We start from the raw sequence: 24,346 nt of genomic DNA, 5'->3' as shown, positions 1-24,346 counted from the left end.
TCACAGTTTTCTCAGTTAGAAACGAATAAACTTCACTAACTGGATTTATTTAAAGCTGCCATCTAAATATCTACTGTACATATATTATTTAGCTTTTTCATAATTTATGTTTAAAATGTTGGTAAATCAAAAAACACTGAGGTTAAAACAATGAGACAGAAAAATAAGATTTATGTTTTTGAAAACTTTGCAGAAATTGGCAGTGGAGTTTAATAAAAACATCTAATATTTATTTCTAAAATAAATGAGAGGGGGTTAGTGAAGTTTACCAAAACTCCTGAAGAAAGAACAACAAGTTTTATAAATTACTGAACTAAACGATCAGATTTTAGCTTAAATGATTCAAACGTAACTTTAAATGATGTCAAATTTCTCCAAAGACTTAATTTCCCATAACCCCGAGTGCTACAAGCCAGGCTCACTGATTGAGGAAACAATTAGCGTTAAAGAACAACTTCCTGTTTCAGAGGCTCTACCCACCTGTCGCACTCAGTGATCAGGCCTTTGATTGGTCGGTTTCTGGTCGATTTAATCGACAGGTTCTTAATTAACAGGTCACTGATTGTCTAATTAACAGGTACTTGTTGACCAGTTACCTGTCAGTCATCGACCTGTCGATTCAGTAACTGATTGACTGGTCAATGACTGACAGGTAACTGATTGACAGGTTCATTCGAGTTCACGTGAAAAATAAAGCCGAGTTTAAATTTTTTTTTTCTTGTTTTGAGCTCAGATCCAGAAGGAAGGCGTTGCTTTTTTTATAACCAGCTACAACCATCACAAACCAGATTAAAACAACTTCTCAACCTGTTTTGTTTGTGATCGATCAGATCAGTTAGTGTGAAAAACAGGAAACGGAACAAACTGTACAACTTCACAGACCAAAATAAGAGCAGTCAGGATTGGTTCTTTCAAAATAAAAGACCCTCTGGTTGCAGGAGACTGACAGCTACAAGCAGAGCAAGGCGAGTGTGTGTCTGTGTGGGCGGAGCTTCAGGTGACAGATGGTGTGTGTGTCTGTTAAAGAGGTGTGTGTTTGTGCTTGTCTTGCTACCATTGTGAGGACCGCTGTTTAACCCCTCGTTATGGGGCGTGTGTGTTGTGAGGACATTTTGATCAGGTCGTTATTATTATGGCTGCTGGAATAGGTCCTAATGTATAGAAAGGTTAACTCTGTGTGTGTGTGAGGTTTCATGGCTGAATCCCATTTCTGTCCCTCCCCTAACCCTTACTCATACCTCATTTTCAGTGTTCATGTCGGACGGTCGGACTGACATCAACCAGACAAAAAGTTTTTTTTCTGTTTTCTGTCTTTTTTTTAAACAAGATAACTAGTTCCACATCAAATAATTTCAAGTCCACCTAAAGAATTTTTCTCAAGTATGGATTTTATATTTATACATACATATGTACAGTACATTGAAGTGTAATTCTAAAATAAATTGATACTATATTTTAATAATACAAAATAAACTGATAACCAGAGGCTTTACATTTATTATTATTATTCAACTGTGAAAAAAAAGAAAATAAGAAAAAAATATTAAATCAAATACAGTATTCTGACATGTCTATTTTATAACAATTTATTTTACTAAATGTTAATTTTATTTTAATGAAACACTGAAAACAGGATGTATTTATTTATTGTCTCTTTAAGACACTATGATTAAAAGTTTTTTGATGGTGACTATCCAGGTGAGTATCATCAAAAAATAAACATAAATAAATCTATCCAGGTTATTCAGGACAGTGACTGTCAGGATTCTGCTCGATCTATCAAACCGGGTCTTAGATAATTTATTTTCTGTGTATTCAGTTCAAATTTTATTATGTATGATTGATCAGATAATACTGTATACAATTTTATAGTAACACTTAACATTGCAAAGCTTAAGACCTGCAAGTCTTTTAACACAGGCTTTAAACTTACATCTAGGAATCTGTCCACCAATCCAAGAACAAGTATGCTGGTAAAAAGAATAAAAAATGATAAATCTTTTGAAAATTAACAATCAATTTGTGTCCAGATTAGACTTTCTTTAGGTCTGGACTGTGGCCTGGTGTTTAGAGACTCCTGATAAAAGGAATTGATGATGTATCGGCTTCTGGAAGGGTGTCCCGTTTTGTTGTGATAAATTTAAACCACTACCCCTCGTGACTTCAAATTAAAGGTCAAACAGTGGAGGTAACACTAGAAAATGGAATTCAGCCAAAGTGACAGAAGGTGTGTGTTTCTGAAGAAAACGTGCATGTGTTTGTGCTTGTCCTGCTAACATTGTGGGGACCGCTGTTTAACCCATCATTATGGGGACGTGTGTGTTGTGAGGACATTTTGATCAGTTCACTATTTTTATTGAAGTAGAAGACGTCGTTATATATCTGAACAGACTAACTGTGTGGGTCTGTGTGTGTCGGCACAGCGCGACCTGATGCCATCACAACAATCTCCTTCCTGTCTACTTGTGTGAATAATGTGCGCTAGCATGTTGTGTGTTTGTGTCTTAAGGTGTGTGTGTGAGTCAGGATGTGCGTGTGGATGTGTGTGTGTGTGTGAGTCAGGATGTGTGTGTTGGGCTCAGCAGCAGCAGTGAAGCTTCCTCGCCTCCTCCGGCTCTTAGACCACGGTGCTGACAGAGGGATCTGATAGGTTGAGCTGGCCGGTGATGTCGGTCGGGTACGGCTGCAGGCGGATGGACAAAAACAGACAGAAAAAAAAACAAAACAAACAAACACATGAATAAAAATTTCAACACACAACCTTTGTTTCTGCCTGAGCTCACTCACACCAAGTTTGTCCTAAATTATAGCTTTTTTGTTTTTCTTCAAAACCCATATTAGCAGTGGTGGATGAAGTAGTCATGGCGCTCTGAGGTTTTCCAATAAAAATGTCCTGCAGCAGTTTATATTTTTGTGTTTAAAGCTTCATAAGCTTTTGTGAAACATCAAAATAGTTTCATTAATGTGCATGTACATTAGCTCAGAGGCTAACTTTGGTCCAATGCAGTTTAATAAGTGAAAGTTTTGGGTTATATCCTGAAAAACCACAAACTAGTTCGGCTATGTAAGACCAACAATATATTGTTGCTGCATTTAGTAAGTTAAAGTAGTAGTATTAGTAGTAGTAGTAGTAGTAGTAGTATGCTGTTTTATGATAAAATCTCCATGAATCCTTCCTACAGTTAATAAATGCCATCATAGGTCCCACAGTTAATCTAAGCAAACACAGAAATTACTTAATTTACTGAAATCTACAAACATTGAGCTAAAGGTTGATGATGTGGTAGCTGAGAGTCATCCTCAACATGAGCTCTGAATGCTAACTCATCTCACAGCATCACATGAGGTGGAGCATAATGCCATTTACAAGGTTTGACCAAAACAGCTACAACTGTGTCCTTTCTAACCACAGTATGATCTTAGCATGAAAGGCGGCGGGCGATATGCATTCCTTCAAAGACACAAGCTTTATTACCTGTTTTAGTCATTACACTCTCGCCTTCTTCTTCAAACATATAATGATGGATAATCATAGTAAAGATCTAAAATGTTGTGATTTTAGTTTCATGTCGTATCACCCAGCCCTGCTTTCAAGTTCTAGTGATTTTCTTTCCAAACCAAAAACCAGAACATTTCTGATTCAGAGCAGCTAAGAAAATGCACTTCACTTTTTCCACCACTGTTAATAAAACGGACTTGGGATGAGCGTGTCTGTGGTCAAACAGGAAGCTGTGTGATGTCTCATTCAGTAGGTGTGTTTGTGGCGACAGTCGGTCGTGCTTGCAGAGGAGGACAGAGGCAGTGTGTGTGTAGCACAGCATGTAGTCTGGACACCATTCAAATCCACTGAGAGAGAAAAAACACTCATATAGAAAATAAAAGAGAGATGATCACAAAGAAAAATGAGTCACAATCTGCTCCCATACTCCTTCAGTCAACATATCCATCAGCTGCTTGTTCCTGAAGCTTCCAGGCAAACATCTGAGTGCACAATAACAGTTTCAGTCCCCGAGAAGACACGTTTCAGACTCCCTTCACATTAAAAAAAGAACACGAGGTGCTCGGAAAGAGGAAGGATGCAAAAAAACAGTCCAACAAACACTGCAGGTTTCAAATACACAAAAAAATACCATCACGAAAGATTTCAGCTCATGTGACAGAAAAAAAAAAGACTCACAAGCTCTTCAACTCAGATTTGAAGCTGAAATAAAGGCAGAGAAATAGGCTGAGGACAGGAAAGAGTCACAGATTTATCCTGTAAAACATTTATTCTCCTGGGGAGAGCCGAGGGACGGGCAGGACGCTGAAATAGAGACAGGTTAAAGGAAGACTCTCTGCTGTCCAACCTGTAAGGACAAGATGGGGTCGTTAGTGGAAGACAAAACTAGATGAAGGGACAGAGAGGTGACAGGAGAGGAAGAGACAAACAGGACAAGGACGAGGACAGGACAGGACAGGACACCACACAGTCTGACACTCTTCACTTCTCCTTTGCAAGAGGACGACGCAATGAGTGTGAAAATAAAACCCAACAACCTGACCTCTGACCTGCCTGAACACATCTGTCTGTCTGTCTGTCTCTGGGCGAGACAGGTGAGCCGATGAAGGTATGAAGGTGGATGACTGACAGAGGGGTGACCGTGATGAGTCATCAGGAAAGATGACGAAGAGGAGAGGATGAGGAGAAAACGAGGTGGACCATAGTCTGTGCTGATGGGAGGAGGCGAACGTGAGGGAAGTAAAAGTGTGAGAGCGAGGAGGAAGAGGAGGAGACAGGAAGAGAAACGATGAAGAGCAAGGACAGAATCAAAGAGGAGGACGACAGGTGGTCTTCATCTCCTTACCGTGGCGTCCCCAGGGGCCATACGGCGTTTGAGGTCGGAGGTCGAAGTGATGGACCTAAAAGAGGTTTTGGGCTCGGGCTCTGCTCTACCACTTTTCCTATCCTAAAATAAATCATATGATAGGTGCACACACACATTAACACGCAGCAGAGACACAGCAGCTACAGGCGTCACACACACACACACACACACCTGCAGGGGGCGACACGTGCTGTGCATGTGTGTGTGATGAAGATCGATACTCGATAATCTTCCACAGCATCAATATGATACAAACACAAAACTGTATTTTCTCAAAGAAAAACTGGATTCAGTTTGGATGTCATACCTGTATGATAATATACCGAATTATTAATATTTATTCAAAAATATAATATAATATTGTAGTTGTTATACTGGATTATTTATTCATCAGTTTGATCTAATATAATGCTGTAATGATGCTCTTTGAATCACATCTTTTATAATAAAATCCCTGCTCAGAAATTTTTAAAACTCAGAGTTTTAATTTGAAACACTGCAGAAAGTGTGTGCTAACAGCTGAATGTCGAACTTTTATTGCCAAATTAGCTGAGGCTCTTGTATTTTTGTCCAGATTCCTGATCCAGTCTTCATCTTTTTATATTTTATTCCAAGCAGCCAGATTTTCCTCTAATCTTAAAGTGGTTTTGATCAACGATTCTCCAGAATTTATGAACTCGTTTTCATTTTATTTTCATTTTAAGCCCTAAATAACTGCAAGCGGAGCTGAAAAATTAATTTCTTCAAAGAGTGTTGCGGCATAAAAAGGTAGAAAAGTGCTGGTTTGGGTGAAACGTTGCTGTGAAAACTTCAGTCTAAGTGTTGAAGTCTTCTTTGTGTTGAAGAAACAAAAGATGAAAAAGTTCAGATAGAAAAAAAAACAAGTCGTCAACAAAACAACAGATATATCAGAGATCATCATCATCAAAATGGAAACAGTTACAACAATTTAACTAAACTTTTATGTAATAAATAATAAAAATTAAAAAAAATTTATTTATAATTTACTTACAGGCAGATTTTTAGACATTTTAAGGATTAATTGTTATATGGAACCAAAACTTTGAATTGTCAAAATTCATTAAATTTGGGATATTTTAATATTGAAATGTTGAAACTTCAGGGGGAAAAATGTGGTTAAATCACAAAACATAGAATTTAGAAAAATAAACACAAAAAAATATATATTTTTGGGGAAAAAAATAAAACAATTTATCATAGGGTCCTATATTTATTAAGTGTTTACAAAATAGGTAAAAAGTAAAAACAATAAAAATGGGAAATTGTAAATTGATCCACCTCAATCATAACACATCCTGTGATTCTCTGTCCACAGCGAAAAACAAAGGAAAACAATAAAGTTAATAAATATAACTATGCAACATGCTAAAATCTTTAAATGTAAATGAATATTATATTTTTTCTGTTAAAAAAATTTAAGTAATTTTATGCCAAAACAGATAGATATATACAATATTTTACTGATCCCAGAAAGAAATAAAAATTATTGGCAGCTGATTTTTATTCTGTAAAAATTATTTCAGTCTGAAATACATGTGTGTAATTTCTGGTTCCTACCTGAATGTTACCTGCGTTAAACAGCAAATAATAAAGGCTTTAATATGTGTGGTAGATGTGTCAGTTAGTTTAAATCATAGTAGAAATGATTTAAAGCGATCGAATGACTGGAAAAATAAAAACCTACAAATATATAAAGAGTATAATTTGGAGAATTAGGGCATATCATTTTTATTATGAGAATTTTGTGGTAATAAAGTTCGTGCAAAAAACCAAAACAGTGACAGTTTGTGGTTCAGTTTAGAGGAACTGATGGTGACGAATTAAAGACATGTTTTCGTGTTGAATCGAGTGTTTCCTGTGTGTTTTGTGTATTTTGTGTGTAGTGTTGTCCATCTGCTCAGCTCAGCAGCAGGTTTCAAACCGCCTGCAGAACTCAGTCTGTTCCTGCTGCTCTCTCAACAAAAACCATGTGGATTTGCGTGTCTTTTATTCCTGTTTGTATCCTGCTTTGTGCATCAGATGCACACTTATCAGCCACAACATTACGACCAGCAGCCTGACACTGTGTGATCTCCTCCTGTTTGTTGTTGGTTTTGTTTTTAACCTTTTTTTATCCTCCTGTTTTAATATAAATTATATGAAGCCTCTGAAGCTGTCGGGAGTGTCTGATTTTAGAAATGTTCGTGGGTTAGATGCAGATGACTCACTGTTAAATGTTATTTGGTCTAATAACATTAAATGTGTTGTTTGAGAGTTTTTAACTAAACCTGCAACAATGGCTTTGGGATAAAGACTTTTTTTTCACTATTCAGTATTTGTCAGTGATTAACACTAAATCCATCCTTCGTCTAGTTGAAGTTATTGCCATCTTCTAGTCTGGTATGGCTATTTTAATACAAATGAATGATATAACTGGTCAAAAATATTCAATATAATATTCAGTGTGGCTGAGCCTTAAGTGCTGAAGTCAAGAAATACTTTGATTAAAGGCCCAACAGCTGACCAGTTTCCTCCTTTTTACATTTTAAAACTAAAATAAAACCTTGTGAAAAGGTTCTACATACTGTATTTCAAAAGGGGTTCAACAGTCCTTTTTATAGTTTTATTTTTATAGTTTTATTATTATTATTTTTATTAATTCATCAGAGTCATTGGCCTGATGTTTGTTAAAGTAATCATTTTTCTTGGACAAACTGTTGTACTTCAAGTCCTGGTTTGTTTTAGTTTCATCAGTGGCTTTAATGCTTTGGCTGATCCGTGTCTGTGTGTTTAAAATATGTGGTGTGTGTTTAGGTGTCCATAAACCACAATTTTGTCCTAACCCTATGAACTCGTGAATGTATATATTTTGAAAGTTACGTTATTTTAAAAGTAAGATTTGTTTCCTGTGTGTCAAATACAAATGTTTGACATAGTTTTTACATTGAAAAAACGTTGGGAGGACAGTGTCTTTATAAACCACCAACACGTCACACTGGTCTTATAAACAACAAATACGAGTATGTGTGTGTGTGTGTTTGTGTGTCTGTGTGTTATATGTTGTGTAGCTACGGTTTGTGTTCAGATGAGGGGATGTTTCAGTAAAACAAGAGTTGTGTTTTACTGCCCACAGCCACAAACACACAGTAGCAGGTAAACAACAACAACAACAAACAACAACATGAGGCTCAAACACAGGAAGACAACAGGAAATCAGTCTGAAAAATCTTAGGGAACATTTCCTGTGGGTGGGGGAGGGGGATGGGGGTGGAGGGGGAACAAAGATGGCAGATGAGGTCTGAATGGGGAAGTGATCACATCAGATCATTATACCAACACTCTGCTGCTATAATGCCATCTCGCCTGAGGGGGTGGGGCAGAAAACAGAGGAAGGAGGGGCAGCAGCTGATGGTCACATGTTGCTTGACCTCTGACATCATCATCAGTTTGACCTTTGACCCTTGAGCAGTTCAGGTGGGACCTGGATAACAAAGTTCTGTTTTTCTGATTGTCAACAAACCACCCGAGCAACAGAATCCCAATGTAAACAACAACAAACAAAGAGAGTGGCTGTGCTGCACGTCCCATCACCAAAACTAAAACATGTCTGAACCTTTACTGCTACAAACACGAGTAGATGTTCAGACAGGATGTAGATGTTTGTAAGACGCCAGCCTGAAGGGAAGCCAGTTGCTTGTGAGGTTTATTGATAAAAAGAAAAACAGAGAAGCTCACACAGCTGTACCCAGATCTGGTTTAGATTCATCAAGTGTGAACACATTCAAAAGGAAAATGGAGAAACAGTCATTAAAGCACATAAATTCAAGGAAGACTTTCCTTCTCAGGCCCAAACTGGTTGTCCAGCTGGACCCAGTCTGTGACATCCAGCAGGGACAGATTGGAAGACTTTGATCAGAGCATCAGTCAGTAACAGCGGAGCACATGACAGATAAGACCATGAAAACTGGACTGAACTAATCCTAAACTGGTTCTATCTGCAGATCAAGTTTACTAATTCACCTCACTGAATTATTCTAACTGAACTCTGAGTACAAGCACAAACACAGGCAGACCTCACAGATGAGCCATCAACCAGAACAAAGTGTACAAACTGTCAGATATGCTCTGCTGTTTTGAAGTTGTTCACCTTCTCTCTTTGTTACACAATCCATATTCGCTTATATGCAGATGATACTTTGCTGTTTTCTACAGACTGGTACCCTAAAGAGTTTACATCAGACAATTTTCAGTCTGGATTCCAAACATCCCACAGGCTGAGAGATGAAGTTTAGCCAGTTTCTCACTGGACTGTTGGACACTTGTTAGTGAAAGGCATTCTCCAAGGAGTCTCTAAAATATTCCTAAATGTTTGTGGGGTTTTAATTTTCTTGTGTTTCGCAGAGGCTTGTAAGCTTGTTGCTTGAATTTTGAACATGTCCAAAAACGGACAAGTTTTCTCCTAAAATATTCCTTGAATTGTTGCAGGCATCTCAAACTTGTCTCAGGCCTTTCTCAATTTAGTTTCCATAAAGTTTAGAATTCTAAAAGCTTGGGGTTATCTCACTGGGCTGCGACTTGTGGAAACTCAAAATTTTGAGAAAATGGATGATTTTTTTGTTGCAGTTTAACTGAAATCTGAGTGTCTGCAACCAGTGAACCATCTGTCCTTGTTCTGAGTGGCCAGTTTTAGAAAATTGTGGCTTATTTTCATGTGTACAACTTGCAAAACTATATTCTAGATTGTGCACATTAAGTTGTTGACCACCTCTGCCCACAGCGTGCCCACCTTGGGAGTCGCCCCAATGTTTATGATTTACTCTCCTAGAGTACACTTTTAAAATGAAAATAGGCACATATAGTTTTTAAACAATAACTGTTATTTATAGTCAAGGCTTTTATACCTATTTTTGTCAGATGTCTAAGAAACATCTCCAGCACTCTAGAAATGAAGGAACTAAACTGAGACGCCTGCAACGATTCAGAGATGCTGTGACTCACATAAGGAAACTGAGAACCCTGCAAACATTATGAGACATTTTGGAGACTCCCTCCTGACTGCTGTTCACTAACTAGTCACTATCAGTCACAGCCCAGTGGCTTAAAAGATGGATCAGAACCATTGATTTGTGGTTGAACTGTAGTCGAGGGAATCTGGGAATCAATCTGTCAGACGATATTTTCCCATCTGTTTGGTACACTGCAGGTTCTGTCTGCTCTCTCAGGCTGTGAGACTGCTGCAGAGGTCAATGAGGACAATTTGGGTCCAATTTTATGTTTGTTTGTCAGTTTAAAGCTGCAGGACAGATCTGAGGGGAGGAAAACTCTTAGGAAGAGGAGGGCTGAGTGGAAACCATCGTCTCCTCTGATTAAAGCTATAAAATCAGGACTAAAAGGCTCGAGCTCTGCTAGACATCACAGTTATCTCAGTTTCTTATTTAATGTCAAATTGAATTCTTTATCACTCATCTATAGTAGTTTTTGGCTTCATAAAGATTGAAGTCAGCTTTTGGACAATGAAATGATCCGGACTGGACCGTGTGATTTTAGTCAAAGATGGTTTCTGTTCTGCTGCCTCTGCAGTCGCAGCCGTGTGAAGTGCTAATCATCCTGCGTTAGCCGTTAGCCCGTGGCAGCGGCTGTTTGAAATGCTAATGCAGGCGAAGGCTGATGGTTATTAATGTGTTTCTGTCAGGAAGCCGCATCCAGCTGCTGACGAGGAGGCTGAACGTCTGAAACAACAAACTGGAGCAGGAGTCTTAGAACAGGTCTTCTGTCATCCAGCTCCTTTTTTGATGCTGTAATGATCCACGGTTCACTTTTCAGATCAGTGGAAGAGATATTTTTAAGTTTAAGTCTTTTAATCTCTTTGAGAAGCACACTGAAGTCAGCAAAAACAGAAGGCTCTGATGTTCTTTTTCATTTTAAATCAGCAGTGATCCTCTGCCACAAACTGACAGATTTCTGCTGGTGATCATGTAAAGACATGTTTGTGACAGAAACATTATTTCTGTCAGACTTTAACGAGTTTATCGTTGCAGAAATCACCCCTTTATCCTACAGCATCTAACAACACGATGACTTGTTTTCACTTTTGGTTTAGAAAGAAATGTACAATATTTTTCTACATCAATCATTCAATTTGATGCTAAAGATCTGACTGATTTCATGAAATATCTATCCTGACACTTTATAGTATCATCAGCAAAACTTTAAACAGTTTACAGTAAACGGCCGGCTTTTCAAATCTCTAAACTCTAATTACTGAAAAAATAGTTTTTTTTTCTGGATGCCTACAGATTAAATATAAATGTTGTGATTTAAAACATCAGACCAGGTTTGCTGAGAAATATCAGATAAATTGATAAATTCAAAAATGAAATTAAAAAGACGCCTGTCGTTGAAAATAAAACGGATTCAGGCTAACAGCAGCAGTTCACTGAGGCTGAATTCAAGAAAACATCTTTTAATTTGCTGCAAAGCAGATAAGTTTTAATCTATAATTATTTTTTCTTCTGGCAGATTTAGAGTCACACGGTTGTTTGACACCAAAAACTGATCCTTTATTGATGTTTATCACAGCGTGGCAAAGATTTTGTTTATGTCGCTCTGCTGAAGATTAAAGCTTCAGCAGTTTGGCAAATCTTTGATTCTTTCAGGATTATTTGATAAACCGTCAGATATTAACTCATCAGCTGCATCGTCCTCTGAGTCTCTGAAAGTGTTTTTATCATCCAGCCGATGGCTGATGGAGCTTTAATACTTTAACTTTACTGCCTCTTATTTGACTTTTTTATCCTCACAGTTTATGTGTTAATAATAATGTTGGAGACAATTATCCTTTAGATCTATTGTTTTCAAACTGTGGTAAAAGTACCACTGGTAGTACTCAGAAAATCAACTATTTACAAGTTCAATAATAAGTTAATTAACCATCTTGGTAATGTTTGAGTCTGTGAAATATTGGTAGAGGTTTCTTAGAGCTCTGAGTGTTTGTTGAGGATGACTCTCAGCTACTACCACGTCAAATCTTAGCTCAGTATCTGTAAATCTGACTGAGTTGTTGACATTTTTGTGTTTCCTAAGGTCAGTTGGCTGTGGCGGCCATTTGCAGCTCATTAACTTTAAGACCAGAACCCAGAAGTTTAAGCCAGAACAGGACTAGCTTCCCTGTCTACCTGGAAGTAGTTATTTAAAGCTTTACAGAAAAGGTCATGTGACACCAGGATTGTAGGCGGGACTTAAAGCCCCACATCACTAGTGCACAGACTCTGGTTCCAAAAATGGCAGCTTTCATAAAACGGATCCTGCTGGTTTTAATTCCCAACAACGAGAGACGACGGGAAAAAACGCTGACATGAAAGCTGGCGGGTGACATGCATTCCTTCGAGGAATGGTAGGCCTTTAATCGTTCATGGGTTCTGTTCAGTTGTTGCTGATCTTCATTCGTCCTTAGAGGACGGTGAAGTTTAATTGGAAGCTTTACGAGCTTTTATCGCAGCAGCAGGTTTCCTTGGAATGATGATCACTTATTTTTCAAGGAGTTTCAAGGTTGTCTCCTGGCAGCTGAGGAAGACTCCGTTCAAAACCCGCTGCTTCATCCGAGCAGGAGAAAAACCTGAAACCTTTGTCACGATGGAAGTAAAAACTGTGTCTGTGATGAGAAGGAAGAGGAATTAGGCACTGATTTAAGATGAGCTCTGTCTGTGATTCTTCTGAGCTGAGAGATCAGCCAGCAGCAACAGGAGCTCATTAAAGTTTAACAGCGAACGCAGGACAGACTGATCTGAGGTCAGAGACTCATAACTCACCGCTGCCAGGAGCAGAAATGTGCTCAGATTAATAATTCAGAGGAAACTTTTTCACCTCTGGTGTTTTCACGAACTGAAAAATGAAAAAGTTGGAAGAGAATAGAAAAATAATAAACAAGCTTTCTGTCGTTGGCTGAAGATATTTCATGTTTTCACCAGCTTCATTTCATCTGTTCACATCCATTCATTCCTGCATTTCAGGGATTTTAGAGTCAAGGTGAAAATATTGATGTTTTTATAATCCTGATTTAGTCTAAAACAGCATCCATGAAAAGTCTTTAAGGATCGAAGATTTATATAAAATGTTGACGTCTCAAGCTCCACTCATGGGCAGAAACTGCTTTTACACCTCATGAAGAGCTTTAATTTGAAAGGGTTGTGGGCGGAGCTTGACCACACCACTGCAGCTGACCAATCAGAGCAGACGGTGCTTAATATCGTCTCTTTTTACAAGAAATACATAAAACTGACAGAATTAAGACAACAACTTTAAAGTCCTTGATCCGAATGTGATCATCTTTTCACTGATACAGTCTGAGAAATATAAATCTCTGTATGACGGCTTTAAAGTTACAGTTCTGTGCTGAAAGGTTGGTTAATAACACGCTGTTGTGTAAACAGTTTGAGCTGATGGATGAGAAAAACAGAAAATAAAACTGACAAATCAAACCTGCGTCACACGGTCCAGTCAGATCTGATCAGTAAACAAGGAAAGTCTCTGAATGACTGATTTCTCTTCCTGCTGTAGCAAAAACTCCCCAACACAAACCCAAACGACATCATTAAAACCAGCCGGGCTCAACTCAAGCTTCACTACAAAAAGGTCATGTGACAAAAAAAACACGCCGACAACGTTGTGACGTTCTGTCCAGGTTTCAACACAAAACTCTTCAAACATTTCACCGAAGAAACACGAAAACAGATCAGCAAGAAGAGCCGAGCAGGTTGGGATCGCCTCAGAAAAGTAAATAATTTAACAAAACAATGTAAAGGATTGAAACATAACTAAATGTCAAACAGAACAGAAATAACTATAATGTAAAGTAACATAAAACATCAGTTTGAGGTAAAGAAACAACACAAAGTAAAATAAAGTAAAATAAAATGTAAATTAAAATGCAAAAAGTAACAGAACATAACGTAAAGTAAAAGAAGTAAGTTCAGGTGAAGTACAGCAGCATACCTGCAGGTTCTTCCTCCAAACGTTGACGGCGGCGAAGGCGAGCTGCATCTGTTTCCTGCGGGCATCTTTGTGCCGTTTGTAGGCGATTTCGATGAAGATGAGGAAGATCCCCGCCACGATGCCGCCGGCCACCAGCATGAACACACCTGAGGACAGGTGGCGAGGGTAAAGCACTGAGCCTCTCTGTCACATCAGTCTATCAGGGGGCGGAGGCTGTTTCCTACCTGCCATGTTCTCGAAGGTGAGGGTGGCGGGCGCGTTGCTCCTGGAGTCGCACTCCTGGTATCGAACCCACGTCTTGTCCAGATCCTCCATGAAGCCGTTTTCATGGGAACTGTGAAAAAAACAAGAGGAGTGGGCGGGGCATCAGTGGGCGGAGCTTAAGAGACAATGGTCTGTCAGTGATAGCTTCAGACTTTGGTACCTGAGAATAGCCAGAGAAACGTTCTGCTTCCACGGACTGTCTTTCCTCATTCCGATCCCGAACCCGGAGCGGAAGAAAAGCTCTCCTGTCGTCACCAGATCGCATTTCTGCGACGCCTCGAACTCCAACACGGCGCTGTCCCAGATGAAGGCGTGCAGCTTACTGCAGCAGGAGAAGCACAGGCGTTAGGTCTACAGGGCGGGACAGGTACGGTACACCTGCCCTGCCGTCCCCGCTGCCTACTTGTCTCGGACAGCCTGGATGGCCTCGGCGGCGCTCTCGTAGTTGTGTTTCTCCATGTGCCGGTACATGGTGCTCAGCTCCACCTGCCGTCTGAAGTAGATATCCACCGAGCTCTGCTTCACTGTGGCGTAGATGAACTTATCTGACGGGTTACGCAGCTGGAAGCACGGAGAACAGGGTCACAGATGAAAGTCGGCCCACAGATGATTTTATGACAGATTTTTTTTTTAGCTAAGGTCACCTGAGCTTTCGAGCCAGGTGTGTCACACCGTAGTTCAGCTCAGATGGGACTACAGTTTCATCAGCTCCTGAGAGGCATGGAGGAGTTCTGCATCTGTTTCTGACATTTTCTCTTCCGTAACACAAACTATGAGGTGGATTTAAACCAATCATTTATTGCATGAATGCCAGTTCAGCATTTTGATTGTTGTTTGCCTGTTTTTTATCTTTTAGATTCTTTTTCTGCAGACTTTGTGTAGTTTTAGCCGTTCACATGTCAAACCTTTCGGCTCATTCAGGAGCTCTACTTTATTTTATTCACAAATATTTCCACCATAGAAGAAGATCTCTTCAGTTCCTTCATAGACATTATTCTATTTAAAACTGCTTCAACAAAACTGTCTCTATTATTTTCTTCTTATGCTACTTTTAGCCAGTAGTTTGTTACTTTTAGCCTTCAGCTACTTTAAGATGAAGCAGTGCTCCTGTTCTCACCCTGGGGTCATTGATGCCAGTGATGCGCTCCTCAGGCCGGTCCAGCACCAGGAAGGCTGCCAGGTTGGCGGTGTACGATGCTACGATGATCATGGCGAAGCCTGCCCACACCATCCCCAGGATCCTGGCCGAGAAGCTCCTGGGAGCCCCTGCAGATCAACAAACATCAGATGGCGGCGGCGCCGACGGGAAGACAGGCATCAGAGCCGGCGCTCGTTACCTTCTCCGATCCCGGAGTTCAGCAGAACTCCCCATGAGAACCACATGGCGGAGGACAGGGTGAGGGCATCTTCTTCCTCCTCTTCGCTGTTCACTTTAAACCTCCCAAACGGGCTGCAGACACACAGTGGGGTCAGGTTCTCAGGAGGAAAACTCACTGGTTGTTATTGTATCGCCTGCATCGTATCGTGTCATCAATGATCCAGAACCTTATATCTTTTGAGATCTTGTATTTTTCTAACATGGTACAACCAGTATCTCTCCGGGCTGTGAGAGTCCTGGTGTGAGTCCCAGAGGCTCACAGCGGGTACTGTTAGAGTTACAGCCCACGGCTGAGTTGTTTACCTGAACCGGTCTAATAGGTAAAGCATCACTGCCACCACATGGACCGACAGACCGACTAACAGCCACAGTGTGCTCTGGAACGGCTGCATGAACGAGTCCAGAGTGCTGCGAGGGATTTCCTGAAAACACAAACAGAAAACAGGCGTGGCTAAGTCTCCCTCCAGTTGTGTCCATGCCGGACGAAGACTCTTGTTCTGTGACTGATGTCACGGCTGATACGGCGCTAACTACTGACACCTATTTGTCTGAACCTGGTTTCAAAACTGAGCAGACTATCCCTTTAACGTGCTGCTGTGAGCTCATATTTCAGCCCATCTCTGGTGCAGACAAAGCTAACTCTTTAATTCTGTGTTGTCGGGTTTCATCTGAGCACAAACAGCTTCACAGAAAGCTGCCGGCAGCCTGAGGTGAATACAGAGATTAAAGCGATCAATATCTGTGAAATGAATGGCTCGGAGTCGGGCTGCTGGAGCCGCTGGAGCGTGTGAACATAAACTTGGCTTTCTTCTCACAACAAACCTCTCTGATCATCTGAGTCTGAGCTCAGCGTCCATCATCAGGAAGCAGATGATGGAACTGATCAGGTTCCTTCTTATTAACGATCCAGCTGTTCTTTACAGAAGCTAATTCCACCGTCCTCATCCCCAAACCGAACGTGGGTGCTGCTCACCTTCTTGACGAGGATGGTGAGCCCCTGGTATTTAAAGGGTTTGGAGAACTCGATGTACTGAGCGCGCTCATTGTTGATGGTGAGGGGGGCCACAATCATGTCAGCCAGGCCCCCCAGCAGCTCCCCCATCATCCCGTTCCACTCCTTCTTGTTGCTGTTATTCACCTGCAGGGCGGAGGTCAGAACTCTGGTAAACTGGTTCAACTGGAGCCCAGTCTGCACTTTCTGGGGTTTCCTACCATCAGCTCCATCCCTCATCACTTCTTAGATCCACAAAGCTTAATGCATGATTATATTCTTATTCGTTTTTCTACAACTGAAACACGGTTATTAGGTGTTTTACATAAAAGAACAGATAAATCTGACAGATAATACCAGTAATTTGAAGCAAAGACTCAATGCTGGCTTCCTGAGTTACAGAATGGTTTTAATTTGTTTTTAGACAGGATTATAATTAGAACCCACTGAGAAAGAGTTGGACTGTTTAGGAGTGGATTTTAATTGGACATGTTTGCTCTCTCCGGATGTTACCCTGAAACGGTCGTTGTTGTGAATCGGTGCCGTTTTAACGAGCTGAACCGAAAACAGCAAAAAGATGCAAAGCAGAACTCTGACTGAACCTAAATAATTCAAAACAAAGCATTTCAGGCCACAGAAACACCAACAAAACTCCTTATTACTGCACTCTGATGCATTTCGTTAAAAACAACTAAACTGTTAAACACAACATTAGCTGTAATTCAGTCCGTTTTAGATATTCAGCTAACGTTTGGTGAGGTAGTAGCTGAGAGTCATCCCCAACACTTAATCTGATGGAGACAGCTCAGAGTTTTGCACATGACGTTGTTTTCAAGGTTTGATCAAAAACGACTTTAACTCAACATAAATTTGAGTTTAAAACTCGGACCTGAAAGGTGGCGGGCGACATGCATTCCTTTGAGGATTACAGGACCTTTAATTAAATCTGTTTCAGTTGAGCTCTCTGCTTCTGAACAGGTTTATTGGTCCAGATTTGTGTGGTTTATTTGCAGAGGTGTGAAGAAACGAGCAGCTTTAATGAAGCCTCTGGATGAGTGTGAAGCTTCACACCTTCTGCTGAACCGGACCGTAAACAACAACAACACCGTCGCCCCGTCGGCTGCCGGTCACACCAGCAGCAGGTTTAAGAAAACAGACTCAGCTGCTGAAAATAAACAGGTGAAGATGAGACGTCTCCACGGGAGAAACAGGACGACTCGGAGCAGATTAACGAGCAGCAGAGCAGCAGATTAACGAGCAGCAGAGCGGCAGATTAACGGCAGATTATTTGACCTGGAAGACGATCAGCGTCCTGCTGGCGAGTCAACAAATCATTGTAATTATTTTTAACTACTTCTGCTTCCTTTGTGTTATTTTATCTAAAGGTTCAGCTCAATCAGGAGATGGCTGCTCTTTTTGGTTTGAGTAACTTTTTAACTTTTCATAATATTTAATTTTATTTACTAACATTTTCCCCATAGAAACCCATTTTTATCTCTTGAGTTCCTTCAGAAACATTGATCTCTGCTTCAGCTACTGGCTCTGTTTCTGTCCTCTTATTCTAGTTTTAGCTTTTACCTATCGTTCTTTCAGGTTCAGCTTCTTCTTCTGTGTTTTTTCACAGAAAATGTGATTTCTCTGGTTTGTCTTGATTTACAGCCAGAAAAAAAAAGCATTAATAAAGAAATAAATCTGAGGAGAAATGGGAGGAAGAGCGCTGACAGTCTGAAGGGAACAAAGAGCAACGAGGAAGTGACGAAGGACGACATCATCTCTCGAAACCTGAACAAGGTGAGAGTCAGAGCTGCGGTCGCCATGGCAACAAGCCTCAGCGATGTCCTGGCAGCAGATAAATAAACAAACTTGAGGCTAAAACAACTGATTTCATATTAAAATTAGGCAACAATTGTTTTTCTCTGGATATGACCTCATTATCAATAAAAAAAACAACTAGCATTCCTTGCATGAATGCATATCGCCCGCCGCCTTCGTTTGAAACGAAGAGCTCCTGCGATCTGCGTAGCTGTTGGGGTGACTCTCTGCTACCACCACGCCAAAATTTAGCTCAATATCTGTAAAATTAACTACATTATAGCCATTTCTGTGTTTCATAAGGACATCTAGCTGTGGTTGACTCCAAAAGTTAATCAGTTGTAGACGAACGTTCATCAGTTATGTTCTGAGCGTTTCAATTAAAGATATTTTGCTAACAGGCAGACCAACAATCACATGGTCACCCTCCTTTCATGGAAGCAAGCCATAAGAAGCAGCTAAAGCCCAAAACTGAAACTCTGTCAGACCTTCAGGACCTCTGGGAAACTATGAGTCGCTTTAAAAGATCCGGGACGTATCGCCTGAACTTACTCGCTCCTGAGTTCCAAACTTCCCATCAGCCACCAGGTGAACCTCGTAGGTGAAGTTCATGCTCATGGCCAGCTTGATGAGCAGGTCGATGCAGAACCCGTAGCAGCACTGAGGGACGATGGGCTGACCTGAGCACAGGTTGGGTTTGTTAAACACGGAGACGGACCCAGATGTTGAGTAAGAGAGTCAAACTCTGGGGTCTAATCAGGGGGGTGGGGAGGGGTTCTGAGGGTCCTCACAGATCAGTAGTACCTGGGATGGTCCCGTTGGGTCCGGTACAGATCACCTTCTTGATCAGAACTCCGTTAACGGTGTACTCCTCCTTACACGTGCCGTCGCTCTTCGTTGGCTTCACGTAAACAAACGGCTCCTGATGGATCGTCACAATCTGAACAGATTTCAGACACACAGACGTTAGAGGAATAAAACCCCGTAAAGCTGTTTATAAAACTTCATTTTAAAACTTCAAAACCTCAACTTGGTGACATGTTTATTAAAAAACAAAAAGGCAGCAGTCCTTGTACAGAGCCTGGTGGTGCACCGCCGCCCGGACTGACTGAAGAACCACCTTCAGCTTTATGTTTCTGAAATCTGTGACTTTATGTCCCGGTCCCAGCTCAGAGGAGAGTCACTCATCATTGTCCAGCCTTTGGAATAAACCCAATTCAAGATGGCTGCCACAGCCAAATGGCCTTTGCCAACACAAAAGCAGCTATAATTCTGTCAATTTTCCAGATATTGATGTAAAATTTGGTGTGATGGCAGCAGAAACTCGACACATCCTGCAGTGTTGCAGCTTCCTCAGAGACTTTGTGTAAAAGTCGATGACCTCCTGCAGAATCATCAGACGTGGAGCTGACGTTAAACCGTTTCCTGTTTGACTCTTCAGCAGGTTTCAGAGTTTTATGACTCATGTTGAAGGATTTTAGCTGTGTGCTGGTCTGAGCTCTCAGGTCTGCTTCTGTTTGCTGTTTCACAGTTTTAAAGGTTTCTGGGAGGAACCTGAGAGCAGATTTATGTTTCTGAGGCAGCTCAGAGCTGCAGGACCGAGGAAGAGGAGGGTGGACTGTAAAAGAAGCTGATGGACTGAATCTCTGTAGGACTTTTAACTCCAAACATGTCAGATTATTTATTAAAGCCTTGTGGGCGCAGTATCTCCTTTCTTCTGTCTGAAAATAATCTGTCTGAAAAGCTGCTGACCTGGTGTCTTTAAAACTGTCCAACATCAGAAACCTGAACCTGAAAGCAGCTTCATCATGGTCCGCTGACCCAAACAGACCTTCAGCTTGGTCGACATCTGGTATCCGACGGGTTTCTCCGTCTCTCCTCCAGGCCAGATGATCTTCCTCTGAGGATTCATCACAACCTGCAGCACAAACACACATTTAGACTCGGGTTGGGAAGTTGTTCTGTGCAGGTCTCAGTGTGACAGAACGACTAAATGACAGCATCAATACTTCATCTCAACATTCATATTTAAAGAGGCTGGAGGCTCTGAGACTTCCTGCCTGCAGCTCGCTTCTCTTCAGCTGCAGCTGCCGTTTCTGTCAGCAGATTCTGGTCACTTCTCCTGGTTTCCTTCACCGTTTTCCTCTTTATAGTTTATACCGAACGCTTTTTGTATCCAACTGCTTCCTTTGTGCTGTTTGAACCATTTATGTTCACCTCAATCAGGAATAATGACTTTCAGTTTCTGTAACTTGTAGACATTTTTGACTTATCTAACTTTATTTATAAATCTTTCCCTATAAAAACACACGAGATCTTTTCTTTTCTTCACAAACATTTTTGTCTATTTTTGTCTTTTTATCCAGCTTTTAGCTTTTAGCCACAACTTTGCTTTGCGCTTCTGTTGGACAGGTGGACCACCGGGTGTCTCTGTCAGGTGGACACCAGGTGGTCTCAGCCAGGTGGACACTGGGTGTCTCTGCCAGGTGGACACCGGGTGTCTCTGCCAGGTGGACACCAGGTGGTCTCAGCCAGGTGGACACTGGGTGTCTCTGCCAGGTGGACACCGGGTGTCTCTGCCAGGTGGACACCAGGTGGTCTCAGCCAGGTGGACACTGGGTGTCTCTGCCAGGTGGACACCGGGTGTCTCTGCCAGGTGGACACCAGGTGGTCTCAGCCAGGTGGACACTGGGTGTCTCAGCCAGGTGGACCACCAGGTGTCTCTGCCAGGTGGACACCAGGTGGTCTCAGCCAGGTGGACACTGGGTGTCTCTGCCAGGTGGACACTGGGTGTCTCTGCCAGGTGGACACCGGGTGTCTCTGCCAGGTGGACACCGGGTGTCTCTGCCAAGTGAGCTGTACCTGTGTTCCGTTGAAGACTCCAACCTGAACCAGGCGACTGGACTTCTGCTGGTAGTTCAGGATGCTGTAGGTGGCGAAGCGCCGGTCGCCGTCATCGTTAAACTCGATTCGTCCCGTCAGGCCGTCAGGGTACTTTGATGACATCAGCACCCTGTGGAGCCAATCAGAGAGCAGGACAGGTTTAATTCATTTGGGGACATAAGTGAACTGATGATGATCCTGGACAGCAGAAATAATCATCCTGACTGGGGGAGCGTTTAGGTCATCCAGTGAAGAGGAGGAGGATGAAGAGCGGCGGGGACGTTAATTATCTCGGTTGTTTCACTCAGACCAGTGAACCGTCCTGCTGAAGGAGACGAGTCCGCTCTGAGATCATAACACCCAGAAATCCCACGCTTTCTGTGTTCATTAAACTCGACACGATGGTGGCTTCAGGGGACAGCAGCGAGAGTCCGACACGAGAGTACTGACCTCCAAACATTCGAGCCTTGAACTCAACATCGGCTCAAAAGTTTCAGAGAAAGTGAAACAGCATTTTGAAAAAGACTAGAGAAAAGAAACAACAAAATAAATTTCACATCTATTATTTACACCTTTAATTTTCAGCATTTATTTCCAGCCAATTAATCCAATTAAAAAATTAGTCCAAATCACTTTAAAAGACAGGAAATGAAACGGTTTTTATTCTGCAGGCCGGGTCAACAGTTTGACCCGTCAGTTGCAGGCGGTTGGCGGTACTGACCGTTTGAAGAGCGGCCCGGTTCTCCAGATGTTGGTGTTCCCCACGCAGCCCCGCGGAGGCTCCGTGATGTTCTCCTTCTCAAACAGCTCCTGCAGGGACTGAGCCACCACGGCGACGGCGTCCGTGATGTGAGCCGACTCGTTCTTACCGTTAATCAGCTGGAGGCCCAGCAAGCCTGCGCCGTGCACACACACACACACACAGCAGAAAGTTACACAGGATCCCCCTGAAAACTGTCCTCATTCACACTAATTACGCTCGCAGACACACACTTTCAGCAGCGGTAATTAAGAAGCGCTCAGTGTAACTCAGACACACTCTCTGGGCTTCAGGCATCAGGTCAGTGTTCAGTAACACCAAACTGCATGCTGGGAGTTCACTCTGACAATCACAGCCGCTTGTCTCGGCGCAGGAAAGCCCAGTGGGACATTAGGAGCTGTAGCTGGTGATTTCCTTCAGCAGAGACTCGTCACGCAGCGAGGAGACGTGTCCAAATCTGTCTTCCAGCTGAGTCACATCAGGCGGCTAACGCAGTTAGCATTCTCCACAAACAGATCATAAAAAAACACTGACAGCAGCTACTTCAACACCTCAGATTAAACCAGAAGGACTAAGAAGATCAGTTCGCTTTGTTTGGGATAAATCCCATAGTTAGGGTTGGGTTTCCTGAGTTATCCTTTAGTTCTGCTGCTTTCGGCTGAGACGAGTCCAAACTGACCTCATTTCCTCCCTCTGCTGCTGACTTTACTCCTCTACTCTCCATGTAATTATTTATTAACATGTGGTCCAGGTGTGGAAACTACATCTGGACCACTTCCTGTTTGTCTGTGTCTCCTTCCTGTCCTCTCAACTCTAACACAGTCGAGGCAGATGACCTGGTTCTGGTTCCTGTTAAAAGAGAGTCGTTCCTGCCTGCTGTCGCTCAGGATGGGAAACTGGGATTTGGCGCAGTCTGCTGGCTTTCTCACAGGGCTGCGTCTGTAGAGCAGCCGAAGACTCAAAACCGGAGAAAACTGGCACATTTTCCGTCGCGGTCTCCCTGAATTCTGAGTGTTTGGAAACAAACGACAGGCGAGCCGTCCAGCAGTGATCTGAGCATCTCACAGCCCAGAGGGATACCACCCTCACTGAGGCAACTTTTACTAACTGGCATTTCATAATCTACAGACTTTAATGTATTAGATTACAACTGGAACAAACTGATTATTGCTGGATTTGAATCTGGGTCTGGTTTGGACTTTTGTCATGAATTGGTGCTGTATAAATAAATTTAAATAAAATGTCATATTAGAAGAACAGAACAACAGTCTCCAACAGGTCCAGTTTTAAAAAAAGAACAATATCCTGACCTGTATCCTTGCAGAACCTTTTTTACACTTGAATGTTTTCCTCAGAGAAGGACGTGTTTTAGAACCGGAGGAACGATGGGAAGTTAACGGACTGCTGTAAGACAGCTGAAGCTTCTTCCTTCAAGTCTGACAAGAGCGAGTTGAAGAAAACCAGCAGCCGAGTTCAGACTGTCCCAGAACACTTCACAGGTTCCTTTTCAGGGAAATGTTTCAGATTGATTTGTGTTTCAGAAGGTGATCTGTAATCTGATTCTGTAAACACAGGTGTGAACAGACTCAACGTGGATTAAAACCAGTTTTACTCAGACCAGAGGAGGTCTGAACTGATCCTCGATGTTGAACCGACACGACCCCGCCTGGAAACCTTGAGGTACAAACAGATTTATTCAGCTGCTGGCTGATTGAAGATAATTAAACAATAATCATGTTTTTCAGTTGGGCTTTTATTCATCAGGGTGGACCAGGACACTTCATGATGAGTTTTCTCTTTGGGTTCGAGCTGGTTCTGATTGTTTTTGGGCCCCCTGTGGTCACTGGAAGCTATAACGCGCCATGCCAACAGTCTGAGCAGCGTTACGACATCATTATATTCATTTTATGAGTTAAATCTTCAGTCTTTGTCCTGACACTAATCAGTTAACATGTCTTTATTTCTCCCGCAGATTTTCTGTTGTTTTATTAAATAACTTCAAATGAATTTGACTCAAAAGGCACAGATTTTACAGCCAGGTGTGAACGAATCAATCAGAGCTGTCCACTTTAAAATCAAATAACCCAAGATGGCTGTTAGTGCCAGGTCTGAACATCTTTCAGACCCTGCAGGCCTAAACAACAACCAGAAACTTTCCCTTCAGAGGAAACCTCGAAGCTGCTGGAGCTGAGGCAAAACAGCCGGATGATTCTCAGAGTGCAGTCTCGCCACACTTCTAAAGAAACGAAGAGGATTTTTGGCACATCTGTGAGGAGGAGCACAGATGTGGAGAAAAGTCTCATCGTTTCTCGGAGTGCAGCAGTCGGTCGGTGAGGATGTTTTCTGGAGCAAAATCAAAACCACAGCAAAAGAGCGGGAAGAGGATTACTCAGCAGCCAGAG

The 24,346-nt window shown here is 41.9% G+C and overlaps 1 protein-coding gene across 4 annotated transcripts in view; it reads right to left on the bottom strand.

Annotated features, from left to right (window-relative positions):
- Positions 1-1,264: 1,264 nt before the first annotated feature.
- Positions 1,265-24,346, bottom strand: part of grin1b (glutamate receptor, ionotropic, N-methyl D-aspartate 1b) — a 53,817-nt gene continuing 30,735 nt past the window's right edge. For 2 of the 4 annotated variants that reach the window (XM_017436601.3, XM_017436602.3), the window contains 15 exons: positions 21,906-22,080; positions 21,164-21,314; positions 20,133-20,219; positions 19,106-19,241; positions 18,854-18,981; positions 16,472-16,636; positions 15,802-15,920; positions 15,458-15,570; positions 15,238-15,386; positions 14,524-14,681; positions 14,281-14,442; positions 14,081-14,190; positions 13,857-14,002; positions 4,845-4,946; positions 1,265-2,683 (listed from right to left, as the gene is read on the bottom strand). In XM_017436601.3, the coding sequence (XP_017292090.1) occupies positions 2,618-2,683; positions 4,845-4,946; positions 13,857-14,002; positions 14,081-14,190; positions 14,281-14,442; positions 14,524-14,681; positions 15,238-15,386; positions 15,458-15,570; positions 15,802-15,920; positions 16,472-16,636; positions 18,854-18,981; positions 19,106-19,241; positions 20,133-20,219; positions 21,164-21,314; positions 21,906-22,080 (1,967 nt within the window). In that variant the 3' untranslated portion in view covers positions 1,265-2,617. The remainder of the gene's footprint in view (positions 2,684-4,844; positions 4,947-13,856; positions 14,003-14,080; positions 14,191-14,280; positions 14,443-14,523; positions 14,682-15,237; positions 15,387-15,457; positions 15,571-15,801; positions 15,921-16,471; positions 16,637-18,853; positions 18,982-19,105; positions 19,242-20,132; positions 20,220-21,163; positions 21,315-21,905; positions 22,081-24,346) is intronic. The other 2 variants (XM_017436603.3, XM_037975718.1) reach the window with 1 other exon arrangement.

This window comes from Kryptolebias marmoratus, linkage group LG1 (assembly GCF_001649575.2).
Source record: "Kryptolebias marmoratus isolate JLee-2015 linkage group LG1, ASM164957v2, whole genome shotgun sequence".
Classification (NCBI taxonomy): Eukaryota; Metazoa; Chordata; class Actinopteri; order Cyprinodontiformes; family Rivulidae; genus Kryptolebias; species Kryptolebias marmoratus.
This window is presented reverse-complemented; position numbering and strand designations above follow the sequence as displayed.